General features: G+C 40.6%; 1 protein-coding gene across 5 annotated transcripts in view; it reads left to right on the plus strand.

Moving 5' to 3' along the window:
* snap91a (synaptosome associated protein 91a) overlaps positions 1-20462 on the plus strand; it is a 48070-nt gene that overhangs the window by 23405 nt on the left and 4203 nt on the right. For 2 of the 5 annotated variants that reach the window (XM_019269195.2, XM_019269193.2), the window contains exons 3-22: positions 67-142; positions 1143-1245; positions 1740-1833; positions 2121-2232; positions 2770-2876; positions 2964-3005; positions 7401-7462; positions 7721-7729; positions 8321-8333; positions 8572-8753; positions 8873-8961; positions 10252-10266; positions 10528-10728; positions 12245-12322; positions 13834-14082; positions 15773-15856; positions 16151-16219; positions 16589-16705; positions 17854-17925; positions 19244-19456. In XM_019269195.2, the coding sequence (XP_019124740.1) occupies positions 67-142; positions 1143-1245; positions 1740-1833; positions 2121-2232; positions 2770-2876; positions 2964-3005; positions 7401-7462; positions 7721-7729; positions 8321-8333; positions 8572-8753; positions 8873-8961; positions 10252-10266; positions 10528-10728; positions 12245-12322; positions 13834-14082; positions 15773-15856; positions 16151-16219; positions 16589-16705; positions 17854-17925; positions 19244-19456 (1987 nt within the window). The remainder of the gene's footprint in view (positions 1-66; positions 143-1142; positions 1246-1739; positions 1834-2120; positions 2233-2769; positions 2877-2963; positions 3006-7400; positions 7463-7720; positions 7730-8320; positions 8334-8571; positions 8754-8872; positions 8962-10251; positions 10267-10527; positions 10729-12244; positions 12323-13833; positions 14083-15772; positions 15857-16150; positions 16220-16588; positions 16706-17853; positions 17926-19243; positions 19457-20462) is intronic. The other 3 variants (XM_019269196.2, XM_019269198.2, XM_019269194.2) reach the window with 3 other exon arrangements.

A 20462-nucleotide genomic window follows, 5' to 3' on the forward strand; every position in this document is an offset into this window, starting at 1 on the left:
AAAGGCATTTTTATTATTTTGTGCCTGGAAGAGAGATAAACCCTGTGTATTTGTTATTTCCTGCAGAGATTCATGCAGTTCCTGGCATCTAGAAACACCTTGTTCAACCTCAGCAACTTCCTGGACAAAACTGGCTCCCATGGTGGGTGGTGTTTCTTTCCTTCCTGTTTTTGACTAAACCAATCCACCATCACTTATTTAGCTTAGATTCATCCCCATATCCTGATCACCTTCACCTCTCCATTTTTGTGCTCCACTGTCTCTCTAATGCTTACATTTAAGACACACGTTTTACAACAAATGCGACAGCAGAATGAGCTTGACCATTCCTCTATTCAGCCCTCAGTGCTCTTAACCTCTGCTTCCCCCAATTAAACCCCTCTCTATGGAAATTAATGCCGTCTCCCATGGTGATAAACACTGGGCTCACAGACTGTTGTCATGGATTTTTGTCTACTAGGGTGATCTGCAGGGTTTATACAGATTGTACTAAATGAATACAGATTGTTTAAACATTACATAATCAGGATTACATCCAACACATTTGTTGTAATTTAAGCTTGGGCTCAAAGTCCTAAGAAACTGACTCCGCAAAGAAAATAACACTGTTTTGCTGCCAAGTGTCAAATGTGATTATTGCCACAAGCACATCTAAAGCTTTAGATATATTTTGCCTTGTTGCTGTCTTACCCTGCTTCTCCTCCCCCTGCTAAACTAATCTCACCCTGGCTCTAGGTTCATACTGTATGTAGCATACAAACAAGAGAGTTGGCTAAAGATTGATACCACTCATATCCATCTGTTCAATATAAAGCTACAGCCAGGTGTTTAGCTTAGCTTTGCTCAAGACTAGAGGCCGGGGGAAACAACAGCTATCATGAATCTGCATCCAGAAGTTGTTTTTTCACGTTGGTTTTTGTACAGCTAAAACAAACAATATAGTAATTTTTTTTAACCTTTTGACAGAGCTGCCATTCCTGTTTTCCCCTGAGTTGTATCAATCTTCTCATCTAGCTCTCAGAAAGAATATAAATAAGTATATTTTTCCAAAATGTAAAGCATTTTGAAACTTTGTCTGCCCACTAATACCGTGAGTTGACATTGAAGATTGTGCATGCGTTCACTATGTGTGTTTTCCTCAGGCTACGACATGTCCACATTCATCAGACGCTACAGCCGCTACCTGAACGAGAAGGCCTTCGCCTACAGACAGATGGCTTTCGATTTTGTTCGGGTCAAAAAAGGGTACGCTTTCTCATTCCTCACGACAGCACACTGCTGCACCACTATTTCAGCATTATTGATTTTAACATTAAAAAAAAAACAAAAACGCTTTGTTCATGTCTTTAGGACTACAGTGCGCCCCGTTTCTTTCTTACTTGCTGTCCATATCAATCAGAATTACGCACATCCCACAGGAGTCCCGTTCATGTGTGGGATGGACTTGGCTACCGTGAGCCCGGGTTTGGGCCAAGTTCATGACTTTAATGTGTGTACTGAGTGCACAGATGAATACAGAGTGGGTTATTACTCATGTTCACAGAGAGGACAGCTCAATTTAGCTGGCAGACACAATGTCCCTCTGGCTACATCAGCTGGCACTGAAAAATACAAACGCACACCAGAATAGAGATCAGACACGTTACTGCGTATGTACTACAGGTACAGACGGGTGTTCTATATATACAGTATAAGGGTTTGAGTTCGATCAGTTCTCACATTTCCTGTTTCTTCCTCAGAGCTGAGGGAGTAATGAGGACCATGCCAGTAGAGAAGCTGTTGAAAGGAATGCCCACCCTGCAGAGCCAGATCGACGCCCTGCTGGATTTTGATGTGAGTGACACTCATCTATGAAGACAACTATAGATGTCAACTACAACCACTTGACGTTAATGATGTCTTCTAACTGAAATAAAACATGGATATCAGTGGTGTAGATTTCAAGCTTATTCCTCAGTGTCTTATATAAAAATATAAATATATCACTGAGTTCAATACATTTTATGACTATTTACCTGCATCATTATCTTTGGTGAAATTTCATTGTCTTTTCCGTTCATTACTGTTTATAACTTTGTCCTGACGACACTGTGCTGCTTGTCTTTTATTTATGTCTGTAGGTGCACGCCAAGGATCTGGACAATGGAGTGATAAACGCCTGCTTCCTCCTACTCTTCAAAGATCTGATCAAGTTGTATGCCTGCTACAATGACGGCATCATCAACCTGCTAGGTAAAGAATCACTCCTTCTGTGTTATTGCTGGATCCACTCAGTATTCATTGAACACAGGCAGCCTTAAAGGACAAGGCCGAGGTTATTATATTGACAGACTTTTATTTCCAACAAATGTCTTAAAAAAACTTGAGTATGTTATCTGTCATCTGTCAAGACCCCATCATATGCACTCAGGGATAGCATTTGTCCCTGCATTGCTGATGAAAAAATGTTCATAAAATGGGTCACAAGTACAGAGTTCTATTTTTCAAAGTCTAAGTTTATGAAGCAGCAGAGAACTTTTTAGTAAAACTTACTCAAACAGAATAAATGTCGATTTTTCTGTGGTTCAGTGCTGTAAGTGAGTATTTATAGCGTCAGAACAGTGGGTGTGGAATCTACTCAAAATAAACTAAAGTCACCCAGTGGAAAGGTTGGTTCCCCAATTTGTTGTTGGTTTTGGCCTTTTGTGGGATTTCTTGACTAAAAGAAAAACAAACGTATTCTCTAACTTCGTAAAGATAATTATTCACTTTTCATGGTCTGTTATCCAGAAAAATTTTTCCAGATGAAAAGAAGCCAGTGTAAAGACGGACTGGAGATCTACAAGAGATTCCTGACACGAATGACTCGGGTTTCAGAATTCTTCAAAATTGCAGAGGTAGCATAGCACATTATGTCACTGAACAGAAGCTAAATGTTGTTCCGTTTAGTAACTGTATTAAAATGTCACTTTCTTCTTTTACAGCAAGTGGGAATCGACAAAAATGACATCCCTGAGCTCACTCAGGTAAAACTGTCGAAAGCTTTTCCTTACTTTTATTGATTTTCAGTAAATAGTTGTTGAATCTGTAAAGTTTTTAAGCTCTTTACTAACAGAGCATGACAGTATATCGTTTGTTTCTAACAGTACTGCATGTTGTATGAATGTCTAAAGCTCCCACCTGTTTTTTTCTCCTGCTGTGTTCACCATTGTTGCTCCTCTTTGATAATAACCAGCCATTCACAGACAGCCACACCACACTGTGAAACAGAGGCACTGTACCCTATGTGCACTCTATTCTCCATGCAACCAATGAGCTGTGGTTCTTTGGTGATTGACAGCCCCTGTGCCCCCCCTTCTCTTTTCACTTCCAGAGATGCAGATTGATCATTCAGGCTGAGCGTGTGAGTAGTGAGCACAGAGCTAGCTTTGGGGTGCAAACAGCTTAGGGAAGGTCCATATTTGAACTTTGAAGTGCACTGAATTGAAGCACACTGCACAGCGAGTGCACACCCAGCAGACAGATGTCAGGCGCTGTGATGAAGTGGGATGATGTGACTGGAAGAGCCGATTGGACAAGCTGTGATATGCTGAGCAATGCTGCTGACCAGGCGCTGCTGAAACTCTGAGCTAAACAACAACGTTTTAGTTCAACGCCACAACAGACTGTTATCCTCGAGTTGTGCAGCAGAGTTTCCATAACATCTGTAGAGTCAATGTAAAGATTATTTTTGGGTCACTCACCAATATAAAAGAAATCGGATTACTCCTGTTGGTTCCTGAATCAGTTGAAGGCTTTTAAACTCCGTTGTGTTGTGGAAACTCACAATATGGCAGTATGGATGACTTGCATGAAAAGCATGTTGTAACTTTGTCTGATTAAACCCAGGCTTAGACCACAGAAAGCTAATGGTATAAAACAGATTCACAGGAGAACAACTATGTCACGTATTTGAAGATGTTAGATCTCCAGAACTAGTCAAATTCACAGCAGCCATTTTGACATGAACTAATAGATCAACCCAGGTGTTACCAATGATACTAATTAAGGCTCAGTTGCATTCATTGCAGCAGAGCCTTTCTAGTGAGCCAACTTGTAGCACCCTGACTCTGGCCCCGTTTACACGTACACGGGTATTTTTAAAAACGGAGACATTTCCCTTCGTTTGTACCTATCTTTTACACGCAAACGGTGAATTCGCCTCTGAAAACGAATCTTTCTAAAAACTCCGGCTAGAGTGGAGATTCTGGAAAACTACGGTTTTGCGTTTGCATGTAAATTGAGATAAACAGAGTTTTAGGCAGCTGATGCGCCAAAAGTGCGACCAATGTTTACCTTTTGCTATGACGATGATCATGGAAGCAGCCGCCCATAGGCTTGGCGTAGTTATGATGCCGCTCCATGCCGTAGTTATGCGGGTTGATGTAGACGAAAACTTTTTTGAAAACGATGCTATGTGCACGATGTTATTTTGGAAAACGGAGGGAGGGAAATATTCGTTTCTCAACATACCCGGCTATGTGTAAACGTAGCCTCTGTTTGACCTAAATAGAACAAAACCTTAATGCGTAACAGTGGTAACACCTGTGTTTACCTACTGTTTCATGTCAAAATGGCTGCTGTGAAACGTCTATTCCTGTCAAGTTATTTTGTCAGTCACCCTGACAGGCTAGTACAGTTGCAATATTAGCTTTTCCCAAAGCTAACCACTTGTATTTTGTTTGTAGCCTGGATTTGTGGCCAACATATAAATATGGTTTGACATTTTGGGAAATTTGTGTGTTCACTTTCTTGCAGAGAGTTGGATTAAAAGGTTTATACCAATCTCATGTCTCTTATGCTAAATATGAAGCAGGTTAGCTTCGCTTAGCATATAAATACAGGAAACAGGGGAAATAGCTAGCCTGGTTCTGTCAGAAGATGAAAATAAATCTGCCTACCAGCTCACTAATTAACATATAATATCTTGTTTGTTTAATTTAAGTATGAAAAACTAAATGTGAAAACAAATAATTGTGTTTTTTCTGGGTAGTGCAGTGAGTTCCAGTCTAAGTTATCTTCTCCAAGCTATCTTATTACTAGCAGTAGCTTCATATTCACTGCACAAATATAAGAGCTTTAATCTTAACTATTAGCAGAAAAGTGAATAAGCATATTTCCCAAAATGTCACATCATACTTGTAATCAAATATTAATTATTTATACAGTTACTGAAGTTGTGAGTTTTATTTAAGCGGTCCTTCAAGCTATTTATGTGTCCTACGTCAGTCTGACAGCAACGTTCTTGAAAGCATCAGATACTATAACTCCCACAGATGGCATTTAAACTTGTTGCATTCAGTAGTGGGTTTTGATTGACTGCAACAGAGTTTTCTCCTGAAAAGGCTTCTCAGATTGTACCAGCTACATTACATTCTGATGCACTGCCAGCAGAGACATTTTCTTATCTCTGCCTTCTTAGGAATATCAATTCAAAATACTCCTGATGTCTTTTTTTCCACAGTCCTGCAGCAATTTCTGACCCAGTTAATAGGCAAATGTTTCCATTCATATCTCTTAAGCTAGAAACGCATGTGAATGTTATTTTGACACGCTGGTTGGATTTTAGCATGAAGCTGAGCTCTGTTTGCAGTCTTTGGGCTTCGCAGCAGTGTCCTTAAATTTACACATGCGTGTATTTCTGTTTGAAAGATGCCACCATGGTTTTTACTACCCAACGTGCACTAGTTTTTCAAGTAATACTCTGCCATACATGAGCAGGATAAAATCATTATTCTTTGCAGCCCAACCTGCATATCTTAGAGGCCCCTGTTTTTAAAATTGAGGTGCTATATGGTTGATAAAATTTGATTAATGTGTCCAGCGGAGCAAACTCAATCTCCCAAACCCCTCAAACTAAAGTGGAATAGTCTCGGTACCCATCCATATATACTCTCATCCCTTCCAGGAGGACTTAAATCAGGACAAACAAGACAGAATAATATTACCATCTGAGTGTCTTTGTAAATGTGCTGTTATGTCATCACTCATGTACACTTGTGTGCTGTTTTTCAGTGCAGCGAGCCGATGGAGTAAACACTTGAAATGACGCCAGTCATATCAGATCATATTTCAGAATTATGCCTGGAGGCCTGTTGCTGTCACATCCATAGGGAGGTGCTTCAGCAGCTTTTACACTGGCCTCCTCATACTGTATGAGAACTATTGTATATGTCCAAGCTCTTCAGTAAAAGAGCTGTTATATATGTCCTTTGTCTGCAGAACAGCTGTCTTTCTTTCTGTTGGTAAGGAGAGACATGTTAAAGTCTCTGGATGATAAATGGCCTGTCCCTCTCGTTGCCAAGACAAAAAAATGAGCCTTTCCACCTTGTTGGTCTCTCAGACTGCCAGGCTGCTTTATATGGATAGTTCTAGGAAATGGAGAAGGGAATTAAGGAAAGTGAATTATTGACTTATTTCACTGGCTGAATTAACTTTGACCTCTCTTAAAAAGCCTTGTGGATATTGTAAGATCCTTTTTACTGCATGTCGGCAGGTGATAATGTCCCATTTAACTTGGTTGAGCATGGAGCTTTGCATCGTGGCTGGCTGGAACATTGATCTTTTGATTAGCATTGAGATTCAATCTCATTCTATTTTCTTTTCTGTTTTTTTGTGAATTGACTTTTGTTTCTTTTGATTTTCTTGGATCCTGCCCACTCTCTCTCCATTTCCTCTTTAACACATGCAGTTCTACAAGTGATCAAAGTATACTAACAACAACTAACTTTCTGTACTAACTAAATGTATTTGCCCTTTTATACCTAAACAGAATGGTATAAAATAAACATTATGACCTAAAGTAGGTAATATCTTAGCAAAGAATATTGTATGTACAGTTCAAAAATCTGAGAAAGCGTAGTAATACAGTATACAGTATTTGATAATTTTATGAACTTATACAGTAGCTGCATACACATTTGATTGGTACCCAGTAGCCCTAGTTTGGGTTTGTTAACTTTTATTTGTGTTGCCATTCATCATAGGAACATATAATAATTTGCAAAGACAGCTCAACGACACAAAAATGTGTGTAGGTAGTTAAGAACACAATTTTGATTTTTAGGCTGAAATCAAACTGGAATTTTGGAAGCAACCATGCATCAAGTTTTGGAATTTGAACGTAGTTGTGGTGACTCTAGTGTTGACTTGTAGATTTTTGTATCTGGATAGAAAACATGTGCACCAAAAATAGCAATAGCAATCTGGCAGCAGAACGCAGCAGTCTGAGAATAGTGTCTAAGGTTGTAAGAGTCAGTACTGTCAAGGTGACATTAAGCTTAAGGTCCCCTGTGTTATTGTGTACTGTCAGCCTCTCTGACCATACCCAACCATTTTTCACATGTTCCCTGTTGGATCACGTTTTCTTTATTATTCTGCAGGCCCCAGAAAGTCTTCTGGAGTCCCTGGAGACCCACCTTAACACACTGGAAGGGAAGAAGCCGTAAGTAGTTCAATACATCTGAAACCTGTTTTGTCTTTTAGCAGTATGACAGCGCAGAAGCTTCAAGAATCCTGTAAACACATGGTGGTCATGATTCTTACCACATTTGGCTCAGGATAGCTTGATAGTCCAACATGCACCTGGGTTTGTTTGGTGCTCTTTAGAGTGATTTAGATCTTTGTGATGATCTTTGATCAGTAACTACACTATTCTTTGTTACTTCTCTAACATGTCATTTCCTGTTTTTACTCAACTCAGAGAGGACAAGTAAGTATTCACTATGAATGAGAGTATTATTTGACCATTTACCTGATTTATCACATGTACTGATAAATTGACTTTCAGTGATTCTATAGAAAAGACATCTGGACAAGCAGCTGACATTTGTATTGTTTTGGACTATTATTTTGTTCAAGATGCGATCTATAGAAAACATTTTATTTTCACATTTGTGACTAACACAGTTAGTTTGTTGTCTTTGTCCTGCTGTACATTGACCAGTCTTGCCTTTTATTTAATGTCTTTACGAACTTCTTCATCTGAGTGTGCATTCAGCTCCGACTTTTACAAATCTTTTGACATATGCCGTACTCAAAACATTACTTTCCGTCTGTGATGTTGGACAGCAAAGCTTTGTTGAAGAGGAGCTCTTGCCAAGATGCTGTTACTCAGCAGTGCGGCATGGATCCATTAATTGCAGATGTTTACTAAATGGAATTGCCCTGAAATGCTGCCTGCCTAACACCACCAAAGTGATACTTAAGCTGTCACTTTGCCTCCCGTCTCAGTAACAGCCTTTATGTTTCAGCATGTACATCATTTAACTCTTTAATTCATGTGCTGTTGTTGTTTCTGCAGGTCGCCCACTAAGGTAAGTCGCATTTTATGATAATCATAATGTAGTTCTTATTGAAATATAACACCTTTAAATGTCAAAGTGGAGTTTTTGAGAGAGCAGCGTATAAACTAAAAAGTCTTGATGCTCCTTCTTTACCAGCTCTTACTACAAACAGGCAGTTATTCATTGTGAATCCATGTGTTAAAAAGGTGTTGCATCACATCAGCTTACATAACCCTGTTGGTCACCATGTTAACGTTCTCTGCGGCAGGATGCGACAGCCAACAACAGCTCGCCGGCTGCTGCTGCTGCTGCACCAGCCAAGCCCGCTCCTCCTGCTCCCGCCGGCGGACCCCCTGCTCGCCCCGGGCCCCCTGCCAAACCTCCTCCGCCCTCTGTCACCCCCACTGCACCGGCCCCCACCGCTGCTGTTGCTGCTGCTACTACTAGCAAGTAAGAGTCACTCAACAGTATTACAAAGCCAACTGAGCTGCATTGATATCCGAGCGTCAATATCGCTTTAGGAATTGATTCCCTCTGTCAACATTCCCTCTTTCTTTCTTTGTGTTTAGTGCCCTCGATGATGGCTTCTTGTTGGATTTGGACCCCATGTCCTCCTCATCCAAAGGAGGCGCTGCAGCGGCAGTGACTGGATGGGGAGGTGAGAAACTGACAGTCTAAAGAACTTTTTAATACATTTATAATAATAGCAGTGGCAAATTTAGACCTTAAAAAACTGTTGCATGCAGACCTCATCAACTGGAAACACAATGTTTCCAGTTGACTTAGAAATGTTTCCATTACATAACAAGAGTACACATAATGCAGCTAGCTAATGATATGTTTTGATTCAATAGTAACTCTTGGTTCCTACTTTAGGTACTAAGCCAGTTAGCTGGACATGCTAATGATTGCGGAACACAGTTGAATCCATTCCTCTACCTCCTACTCCTACTATTTTTGGTTTTTGGCTAAAAAAAAAAGAAACATCACATCCCAAACTCATTAGATGTTGAGTATCACCCTCAACATGTGGAGAAATCCAAAGTTTGACAGACCCACTGTGCTCCGTTACAGCCAAACTATGACAAAATAATCTCTGTTCGGAGGACGAATTACTAATTTGCACTAATGTTGAAGACATAAACTGATTTACTAGACTTGAATATGTTCTTAGAGCAAACATCAGCCTGGCATCACTGGACCAATTTGCAAATCTGCACGGGAGTGTGAGAGCAAATAAAACATGAGCTTGCAGATTCCTTTGGTAAATGACATTAAGTGAGCATTAAATTCCATCAAATTCAAATGGACCATGCAGATGCTTTGCATGTTTCCACCCATTAACTACAAAACTCAATTCATTACATTAATGTTTGCATTTTCCAAAGCATACAGTACGTTGACATCCCTGCAGATTTTGACGCCACAGTGAAATAAATGGAAACTAACTGCTGAGGTCGATTTGAAAATCTTTAGAAAATGGTTGGCAGTGATATCAAGTGTAAAAAGTTTGAAGTGAATGAGCTGAAACAAACAAAACTGTGGTCTTTCAGAATGGCTCCCTATAGTAAGATAAAGAACTGGGACCCTCAGTAATGTTTTTTTTTTTTAATTATATGGTTTCAATTAGAGAGCATTTCCATTATAAATCTGCTGTTGCTCTTTGGCGTGTCCTCTTTTTATCCCTACATCTCCACTGATAGCCTGAAGATGGCCAGACTCCAACTATATCCTTTCAAAGCCTAAATTACATTAAGGAGCTTTTAGCTGTATTGCACTTTATTGGTCCATGACTTTTTTTCTGGCCTGTTCTCTTTAATGTTGGCAGCTCTCAAATTAAATATTTCTAAATTTCATTAGATCATCTCTACACTTTAAAGTCATACCTCTTTTTTTAAAGCTGTCATTCATCCTCGCTCACCTGTGTCTCTCTCTGTCTGTTGTGCAGATCTCTTGGCTGAGGGTGAGTACTCTGTTGACAGCTCCCTGATACAGACTGAATACGAGAGAGGCCTGCAGGCACTTTATTTTTCACTACCCAACTTGGCCTTCTACCTGAAGTTCTCATTGTCTTTGTGTCAAGCTGTTTTCACCTTTAGCAAGTCTGCCTATACTGTCTATTTGACACTGCCGTCTACTTCCAAATTCCATTTCTCTCCTATTTCTCTCTTCTGGGGGTTGTGACTGGGTCGGGGCATTTGGATTATGGGGTTTATCCGCATAGCATCTCCGGCCGCCACCGACGAAGCCTCTGAAGCTCTCCTGGCAGAGGGAGAGTCTGCTGATGCCGATGCTGCTGCGCCTGCAGCTTCCGCGCCCACAGCCGTCGTCGCTCCTGTCGCCGCAGCTGCTGCACCGGCACCCGCCTCGCTGCCCATCTCAGCTCCCGCCGCCACCTCAGCAGCAGACCTCGACCTTTTCGGAGGTCAGTCTGGTCCGAGGATAGGACGTAGACCAGGATACACAGCATGGCAGCCTGCCTGCTTGTCTGCAATGAGCTCCTTCATCATTTAGTCATTTACAGATAGGTTTCCTTTACTATACAGAGAATTGGGATTTGATTGTCACTCCGTAAACTTTGCATCGCAAACACTGATATGTTCAAGAGGAGTGCTACATCATTAAACCACAAAAAGTCTACAGGCTTATACACATTTATGTGATGTATGCATCATTTATCAGACATCTGAAGAGAATCTGACTTTGAGTTACCTGTAACTCCTGAAAAACTCGTTAGAAACAAGTATATAAATGCACATTTTGACACTTTAGTAAGCGGATGGTTCGTAGCCACAGTTTGTGCCTCTCATGTATTACAGTCACCGAGCCACACATTTGATTTAAAAGGAAAAAAAACCCTGCAGGCTTTGAAAAACTCAGAGGGTTTTGCTGTTCTGAAGGTATTCTCAGAAACATTAAAGACTTCTTGCCATCTGGATGCAAAGATATTTTGTCTGCTGCATGATTTTTAATAGAAAATTCTTTCATCTGGAGTTTCAAAAAAAGTCTTTGAGGGTTCTGGAAACACCCTCAGAAGAGTGTTTTTCAAAGCATACGTATAAACTTCATATTTATATATATACTGTATATTATTTCTCTAATGATTTTCAATCTTGCTTTTTGTACACTGACATGATGTCAAGCTTTCACACACACAGTTCTGGCATTGAGCACAGAGTGAAACTCGTCAAACTTGTCATTTGCGGCACATCCTAAAAGTACCAGTGCAGCGGATTATTTGCTTTTCTCTGGGTTTGTTCAAAGCTGCACGATTGAAACAAAGCACTAATAAGTTTTGCCACTGATGTGTCATGAGAGTGTTTTGTCACAATCATGTGCTCCTCAGTAAACCCACTGAACTGTAATTAATCTGTTATTATGACTCGTATTTTGGGGACTTGCTGTGTTTTGCTTTTTTTTTTTTGTCCATCACCCTTAATGATTTTCTCCCTAATGGCTTACTAACTGCTTCATAAATATGTCAAGATGATGAGTAGCTTGATTTTATTTAATGATATTTTGGCTTTTTAATTTTAACTTCAGCCCTAACATTGGAGTATCTGCTTAAAAGTGCCAATTGAGTTTCTGTGTCAAAGAGAGACTTTGCCTCGTCCATCCCTGACATTTCCCCTCTTGTCACAGAGTACAAGTAACTTGTGACAACTTGCCTCATTTCACAAGCCTGCACAGGTAGTGCACTCACTGAATGCAGCATTATGCAGCCCTTTAAAACAATCAGATCATTGACTGCAGTAACCGGGCTGCATATTTCTTGTATTCTCTGCTTTTTCCCTGATGCTGACCTCTCATTTTTGTTTCCTGTCCGTTCCATCTGTTTACTCATCTTTTGTTCGTTACATCCATGTGTCTGTCGGTGTGTTGGGCCCGGGTGTTATGTTTTGCGTTTGCGTTCCGGGCTGTTTTCGTCTGCAATACCCTAGATGCGTTTGCACCTTCCCCAGGAGACGGTCCTGCTGCCGTGGCCGCGGGCCCCGCTGCTGATGCATTTGGTGGATCTGGTGGGTGACAAAACGGCTTTTTGTGCAAGTGTGTGTGTGTGTGTGTGTGTGTGTGTGTGTGTGTGTGTGAATGTGAAAGCTTTTATTATATTAAAGCTGCTTCTGCCTGAGGAGACAGTTGAACAAACATGCCCTCAGGGCCTACTGTCTCACCCCAAATCCTGCTCTAATGCCCCCAGTCATGGACCCTCCCCTCCTTCATATCGACTAATATTCACCCAGTGAATACCTACTTCAGAGAGAGTGGATACCACTTGTTCTGATACCCTAACCCTGATCTTACCTGATAACGATGATTATTATTATTATTATTTTTATATTAATCATTGTTGAGCTGTTTTTCTTTTTCTTTTTTTCAAAAACATTTATTTTCTCTCTTTGGGCCTCGCTAATTAAAAAACAATTAAAAAGTCCTTAATGGTAATCTAGTTTGTGCATAGCATACTAATCATGCAGTAACACAAACTTTAACTCTGGCATTAACTTTATTCTGCACACCACATTTTTTAAAAAGGTTTCCTGGCCAGCTTACCTTATCATTAATGATATATAGGTAGGACACTTACATTATCCATGTGACCCTTGAACGTTCAGTGTCTTTGACTCTCTAGCAAACACAATGGTACAGACATTCATGGTCACCAGAGGATGACTCATATCCTAACTTTTCGTGTAGCGCCATTGTCAGGTCAATTTCACTTTGCCAAATACTATGTTTTTCTTTTTTTTGTCAAATACCTGCAAAACTAATGACATAAACTTTAGCTGTACTGTTGTGTGATTATTAACCAGTGTTAGCATGCTATCAGGCTAAACTAACTAACTAGTTAACTAACTATGTTAGCATAGGCTACTGAACTTAGCATTTAGCTTAAGTTCTTTTCAACTAAAGTGTAAAGCAGCAAGTAGAAATGGCTGCTATATGTATGTTTTTGGTAAATATGATTATATTTATTGCCTAGATGAATAATATCTGGCTGAATTTAGGTGTTTTTAGTAGCATGAATGAATGTGCATCCCTGGGAATGGTTCCTGCACAGAAATGCCGAGTCACTAGGTCTCAGTCTGTGGCTAATGAACCAAGGAGAAAGCAGTTGATGAGAGAGTTAATGAGAGAATACCCAATATCACTCAACCTCTTCCTTGCTAAAGTGTTGCTGTGATCACACAGCTAATGGGACACATGGATAAAAGACTAATTGGCCAATCAACTAAAAATAATTCTAAACCCATAACTGTAGCCAGTTATCATTTACTGAATAATTGTTGCCTTCTGTCTGTTATAGCTTGTGGATGCAGTTTTGAAGTTAATGAGTGACCGTGTGCTTGGTTTACTTTCTTTGTACCTAACCATGATTTGGAGCTTCAGAGGTGTCTTTCCTCTTAAATATGCTTTTTACAGTGTTTGTTGCTTTAACAAACCCTCAATCCCTCCTACCCCTTCCCTTCTTCTCTAACCATAAACCCCTCTAACCCTTCAACACCACCCCCACCTGCTGCTTCTCCTGAAGACCCCTTCGCTACAACGGAGGGGAGTGCAGACATTGCTCCAGAGCTGGACCTGTTCGCTATGAGGCCAAGCGACTCGGGGTCCACCGCCATCACCCCTCCCACCTCTAGTGAGGCGCCGACCATCGTCGCCCCCATCGCTGCCCCTGCTGCCCCCACCCCTTCTTCCACCACAACCACTACTACCACAACCACCACCGACACCACCACCACAGAGTCTGCAGCCGCTCCGACTCTAGATATCTTTGGTGGTAAAGTCCTCTCGCTCTCATTCTGCCTCTCACTGCATTGCCCTGCATTATGATGATGATGATGATGATGATGATGATGATGATGATATAGTTTTAGATGATGACTATGTTGCTCTTGCTAGTGATGATGATGGCAGTAGTGACAATGATAATAACCTGCCCGGTCCCTACATTTCAGATTTGTTTTTCTATTTTCCATAATGCCTTTCCCTTAGATACAGATCATTTAATCAAGTTAATCAAGCATCTTGAGCATCTCCTCTGCAAAATTGAAATATTAAAATAAATCCACAATAAAGTCATTGTATTATTTTAGAAGGTAATCCATTCATTTTTATTGTTTGGGGACCAGAGTCTCAGTGGAAATCTGATCTTGAGGGACATAAACAGACATTTATCTCTTTTTATTAACAGAGGTGGCTCAACTTGTTTCGATTATTAACCTAATACTAACAGACCGCCAAAACTTAGAGAGAAGAAAATTGATTTTCTTCTGCTGCTTGTGACCAGTATTTTAGATAGTGACAGCTGAGAATGCTTTATTGTAGCTTATGCACTTTAGTTAAAAGGGAATATTGCTCAATGTCAGACTTCGTACAATATATCAAATGGGTTTCCCCTCCGAATGCTCCGGTTTGCTCTCTCAGTTAAAGACAGGCAGGGTGAATTCAAATTGCTAAAAGCTGCCTACTTTGAGCTGAGGTGTGATCCAGCCCACTTTGACCCTACTGATAGATGGACATAAGCTGTTATCATGATCTGGAAAACAGACTGAAATATCTCAGCAGCGATTGGGTGCTATGAAATGTCTCAACATTCGTGGTCCCAGAGGATGAGTCATTTAACTGTAGTGGTCGGCTGACTTTTCCACTGGTCCCACCTGCAGGAATAAGTTTTCCTTGAAATATCTTGACAGCTACTGGATTGATTGGTACAACGTTTCATGCAAATAATCATGGTTTCAACATAGAGTATCCTGCTGACTATAATGATCCCCTGAAATTTTATAAAGCGCCACCATGTGGCTGACTTTAATGTATTGCTGTGAAATTTCACATTCATTCAAATTCCTTTTCATTTAGCATCATCATCAGATCAAAAATGAGTTTACTTTGTCTTTGGTCTATGGCCACATACCTAAAACTAAAGACATACCCATAAGCCTCAGCTGTAATTTGTCTTTAGTGCTAATTGGAAAATGTTAGCATGCTAACAGGCTAAGCTTACATAAGTGTGGAAAATATTACCTGTTAAACATTAGCATGTTAGCATGTAACATTTAGCTCAAATCCCCTGTTTGCCTAGGTACAGCTGAACAGAGTTGATAGTATGGCTGTGGTCCCTTAAATCTCGTTAGAATGTATACTTGCAAACGTTTCATCCAGTCCTTAAGGGGTAATCTGTCACGTCACATTACGGATTCGAGAAATGGAAAAACTCTACGGCAATTTCTGCTCATACAATCAAATTTCGCCAACGCAAATATGGACGTTCATGCTGAAATTTGGCAATATATCCTTTTAACTTTTGCACTGTTTCATTTTGCATTGCACTGAAAAGATGCACAGCCGTTTACTGATCAAAATGTCTGCTCTCTCTGCTTTCCCTCATCTCTCTTCTTAACTCATCATTCTGTATGCACTGGACTTGAAATCTGAATGTACATATGATTGTGTGTCCTTGTTCTTAGATATGTTTGATTCTATGCCTGAGCAAAGCCCTACCACAGAATCCAAAGCTGCTACCACTCCTAGCGTAGACCTTTTTGGTGCAGGTACAGGAGCTGATATCCATTTCTCTGTGTGTGGAACCTCTTCATCTCTTCTGGTTTCCATACCTCCACTCTTCTGTCATCTGTTTTTCCCCCCCACACGTCTTGGTTTGTCCCCCATAGTGGTATGAGAACTGTGCATGTAACCTACTCGTCCAATCTTGGATTGTCGTTGTGGCTGCTTTTTTTTCTACGCGGTGTCTTTCTATCTGCCACGCTAATGCTTTTCTTTGCTCTCCGACCTCCACGGTTGTCCTCTTTCTCGTATTCTGCCTCTTGCTTGCGTTGGTAAATTAGACCTTCCTGCTGTTTCACGCGGGCCCTCTCCTTTGCCTGAGCCCGCTCCAGCTGGAGACATCGTGACCGGTGAGTCAAGCAGCTTTACTGCATCACTGTTTTCCCTTCCTCTTTTCCAAGAAGAGTGCAGCCAGATTAAACCTATTAAGTACTAAGTTTTCTGCATGGTGCTGGTATCTGCATGCACATGCACACCAGTCCTGTATTTCCAAATGGTGCACGCTTCAAGGATGTGGATACACAGTAAAGATGCAGGATGCCTGCTTCCTCTTCCTGCTTCTTCTCTGCATGTCTGCTAAGCCTTTTAGAGCAGGCAGAATAACAGTGCATGAGCAGTGCATTCTGGCCTGGAAATAAAGCTTTCACTGATAAATGTAGTCATTTAGACTTGTTATTAAATCTGTCTACTTCTGTCTCTGTCTGACTCTCTCTGTTCAGATTCATTTGCAGCTCCAGCTCCTGCTGCTCCTGTTGCTGCTCCTGCTGCAGCTCCCGTCCCGGAGGCCTCCTCTCCCTCCAAAGCAGCAGAGCCGGAACCTGTCATTGACCTGCTGGGTACTGCACCTCGTATGCTGCATGTCAATTGTTGAATTTCATACACTTGAGCATTTTATAATCATACCTTTCTGTCTTCTGAATATTTTGTATCACCCTCAGTTCCTACAGTAAGTTCATGGCTGAATGTTTGTACCAATGAGACAGATATTAGATGTGCTAATAGACTGTAGGTATGCAAAGTTGGCAGTAGCCAATTGTTATATTCCCAAAATGTTTCCTACACTGTATGTTTGTGTGTGTGTGTTTATTTTTCAAGTTATCTTTATGTATTGCTGAAGTCTATTGGAGTAAAAACAGGTGTTCATCTTTTCTTGAGGATGTTACCATGAAGGTTCGGCAAAGTCCCTTGTCAGACCAGCACTTTAATCCAGATCTAAATATCTAAACATCCTCCTGATGGATTGGTTTGTAATTGTGTGTAGACTGTCATGGTTCCCATTTTGCATTATGATCCTATCTATGCAAGGTTCACAATATTTTTCCAATGTGGATTTCATGCTAAGCTAATTTAGCCATGCAATCCATTTGTAATTTAGCTAATAAAACAAAAGCATCACATTTAGACCCACACAAACGTGTGACATTATATTGGTGTTTCAAATATATGACAAATACTACAAATAAGCCTCAGCTGCACTTTTTGTCTAGTGGTAATTAGCAAATGTTAGCATGCTAATATGCTAATCTATGTTATGCTAGCATTATCATTGTGAGTATGTTAGCATTTAGCTTCAAGCACACCTGTACAGCCTCACATTGCTGCTAGCATTGCTCTACGCTAGTCTTGTTGCCATGTAACTTTCCTGCACCAAATCCCAGTCCATGACTAATAAAGGGACATGTAGATATGAAATGGGGTCAGGGATTTGCAGTTATGTCATCAAAATATAACTGAGCAGAGAAAATGTATTGAGGTAAAGATTATTCCCAAAAGGCGTCAACATGGTCCCAACACGACTGGAAATCTTTCTCTATCCACACACACAATGTTTTGCTTTTCTTAAATTGTCATTATTTCAGATATATTTTTGTTTTATGAAGATAATCTTGTCTCCTACAATGTGTCCCAGTGTGTGGTCCAGGGCTGACCTCTCACCCCTTTTTGCCCTCCATGCTGCGTTGTGGATAACTGGATGGCCCTGCAGACTCTTTCGGCAGTCCTCCAGAGGAGACGCAGAGCTCTGCTCCTGGAGGGCCCGGAGACGACCTGCTGGGAGGTGAGACTCCTCTTCCTGTTACTTTTTGTGATTACACTGAAGTATATTTATGTAAATTATGGCTCAGTTAGAATGGCTGAAGGGACCAGCAAACTTGGATAATATGTCTGCAGTTTAGCAGAAAGTTTTTATGTTGGCCAACGGCTCACAGGAGTGTTTTATGCTGATTAAGAAATTATACAGTTATGATGGAGATGCATTTATCAAATTAATAATGACACAAACTTGGCAGGACGGGTTACATTTTATGACACAGCCGTTCCAAATTGGCTTTGGACTCATTTGGAAATGTCTGTTCATCACAGCCATCTAGTGATGTCATAGCCAGTTTCTGGCCAATCTCATTTCTGTCACTGTTGTGTTACCAGTAGCTCATGAAGAAGAACAAATATGTCTTTGTCATGAACCTCTGGGTTTCCATCTATGTACTAAGGAATATGTTTAAACACACACAACAAACAATGCATGCAGACACTTTGTGTACATGTATTTGATTGTCTATGTCATGTTACTGTAAAGAAAACAATGCACATTTTGCATTCAGTACTGTATACTGTAGCTCTGCGGTGAAATAAGTAGTCAGTAGGTATCAGTAGGACAACGTAAACTTACTCCATTAATAGTAATAGTCCTGTATTCAAACCTGACTGAAGTGAATGTACAGTATTATCAGAAAAAATACTAGAAATATCAAAATTAAAAGTTCTTGTTTTGCAATAAAAGATGCTGGTTAAGGTGGAGCTAGTTTTAACTTTAACTTTGTTGCATCGTGTCACTAGACAAATCTGAGGGCTCATGAGATAATTCATGGTGTAGGAACAAGCAAATATGACATATGAGAGACAAGATAAAGAGCCCCACATACAGTAGATACTTTACATGAGGGTGTACCTTTAACAAAACTTTAATGTTTTGTATTTAATACACTAAATACACTGAGGAGGAACAGGCAAATATTTGAACCTCCTCTGAACCTGCAGGTGGGAGTGTGAGGCATGTCAGTTAGTTAGGATTCATACCACAGCTGTCTTTATTATTTTATTATCATTCCATTTAACTTACTGTGACTCGTCTGTTTAGACACTGTAAAACATATCATATATTTCACATATTATTTTTATTAAGATGTAGTATTGTAAAATGATGAGTAGTATGTTGTATTATATTTGTTTCTTCTGTACACTGCTGCAGTGGTTGTCTCATCTTCCATGTGTTGTGTCAGTAATCATAATAAATGTGCATTTGTCAGGGTGAGTCTGAACAGTGCTACATATGATGTCACAGTTACAGTCCTGTCTGTTACCCCCCTTCGCATCAGGCCTGATGTCCCCTACCCTGGCTCCCACCGCTGCCCCAGCTCTGGCTCCAGCATTGGCTCCAGCTCCCGCCTTGATACAGGGCGACCTCCTGGAGTCGGGCTTTGATGCTCTGGGCTCCCTTACCGCTCCAACACCACCCGTACCTGTAGTACCAGCTGTACCAGAACCTGCAACCACTGCACCGGCGCCCTCTGGTGGCTTTGATGCTTCAAGTAAGTGGATCAGCTGTGAAAGTAATGTGTTGTAAATGTCTCTCGTCATGTCATGCTGTGTGAACTGTCGAATATGAGAGAATTTCAAAAAGTGTTTTGTTCATGTTTGCACAGGTCTTCTGCTTGATGCACATTAATCTGCTGTGGTTCATTAAAACTGAGCTACCTTAACCATAACCTAGTTCTATCTAGATCTCTTCCTGCTGAGAGCTTGACTACTGCATGAATGACACACTGACATGCAGCAGTCACTGTCCTGCTTATTTCTGCTGACTGCTTTACTCCTCACTCAGCACTGCTGCCTCTGTTCTCTTGTACTTCTCACACTTTCACAAAATGCTGTGCTTTCTCCACCACCTGCTCACTCCGCCCTCTCTCTTTCTCTCTCTGCAATCTTTCTTTTTTTATTTCTATCTGTCTCATTTTTTCTTTCTTTTTTTCGCTCTGCTACACACCTATTCCCTTCTGCTCCATTTTTTATTCCCCTCTTCACCCCTATACACACTCCTTCCACTCTGCTGGGTCATTGCTTGCTTCTTCTAATCTATAATTGGTGAGTTTAACCTCGCAGTGCATGTGCAGTTTGGACAAATCTCCCCTTCTGCATCTCTGCATGTTGCAATAGGATTCCTGACTGTCTCCTGCATGAGACAAGACTTACTGTATTGTTGTTTATCTTTTAAGTTACCCTTGGTCTTTCAGAGCACTGGCTCTTATACTGTAGTAACCACATGCCATCAGGGTCAGAGTTTCTAGGTGTTCATTCCAGTTCTACAGCAATGCGACAACACCTGTCGTTATCTTTAATAAAAGAATCAGTGGAAAGCTTTTAAGTCATTTCCATATTTGAGTACTCATATTGAATACTAATGTAAGAAGTCTAAAATGCAGGTGGTGTTAGGATTAGCCTACTGCTCAGCCCATAGAAATGTGCCTCCATGAAAAAAAAGATATATCAACAAACACTAAGATGCTGCAATAAATTCAATAATTCATTTATTTGGCT

This window comes from Larimichthys crocea, chromosome XIII (assembly GCF_000972845.2).
Source record: "Larimichthys crocea isolate SSNF chromosome XIII, L_crocea_2.0, whole genome shotgun sequence".
In the NCBI taxonomy this organism is placed as follows: Eukaryota; Metazoa; Chordata; class Actinopteri; family Sciaenidae; genus Larimichthys; species Larimichthys crocea.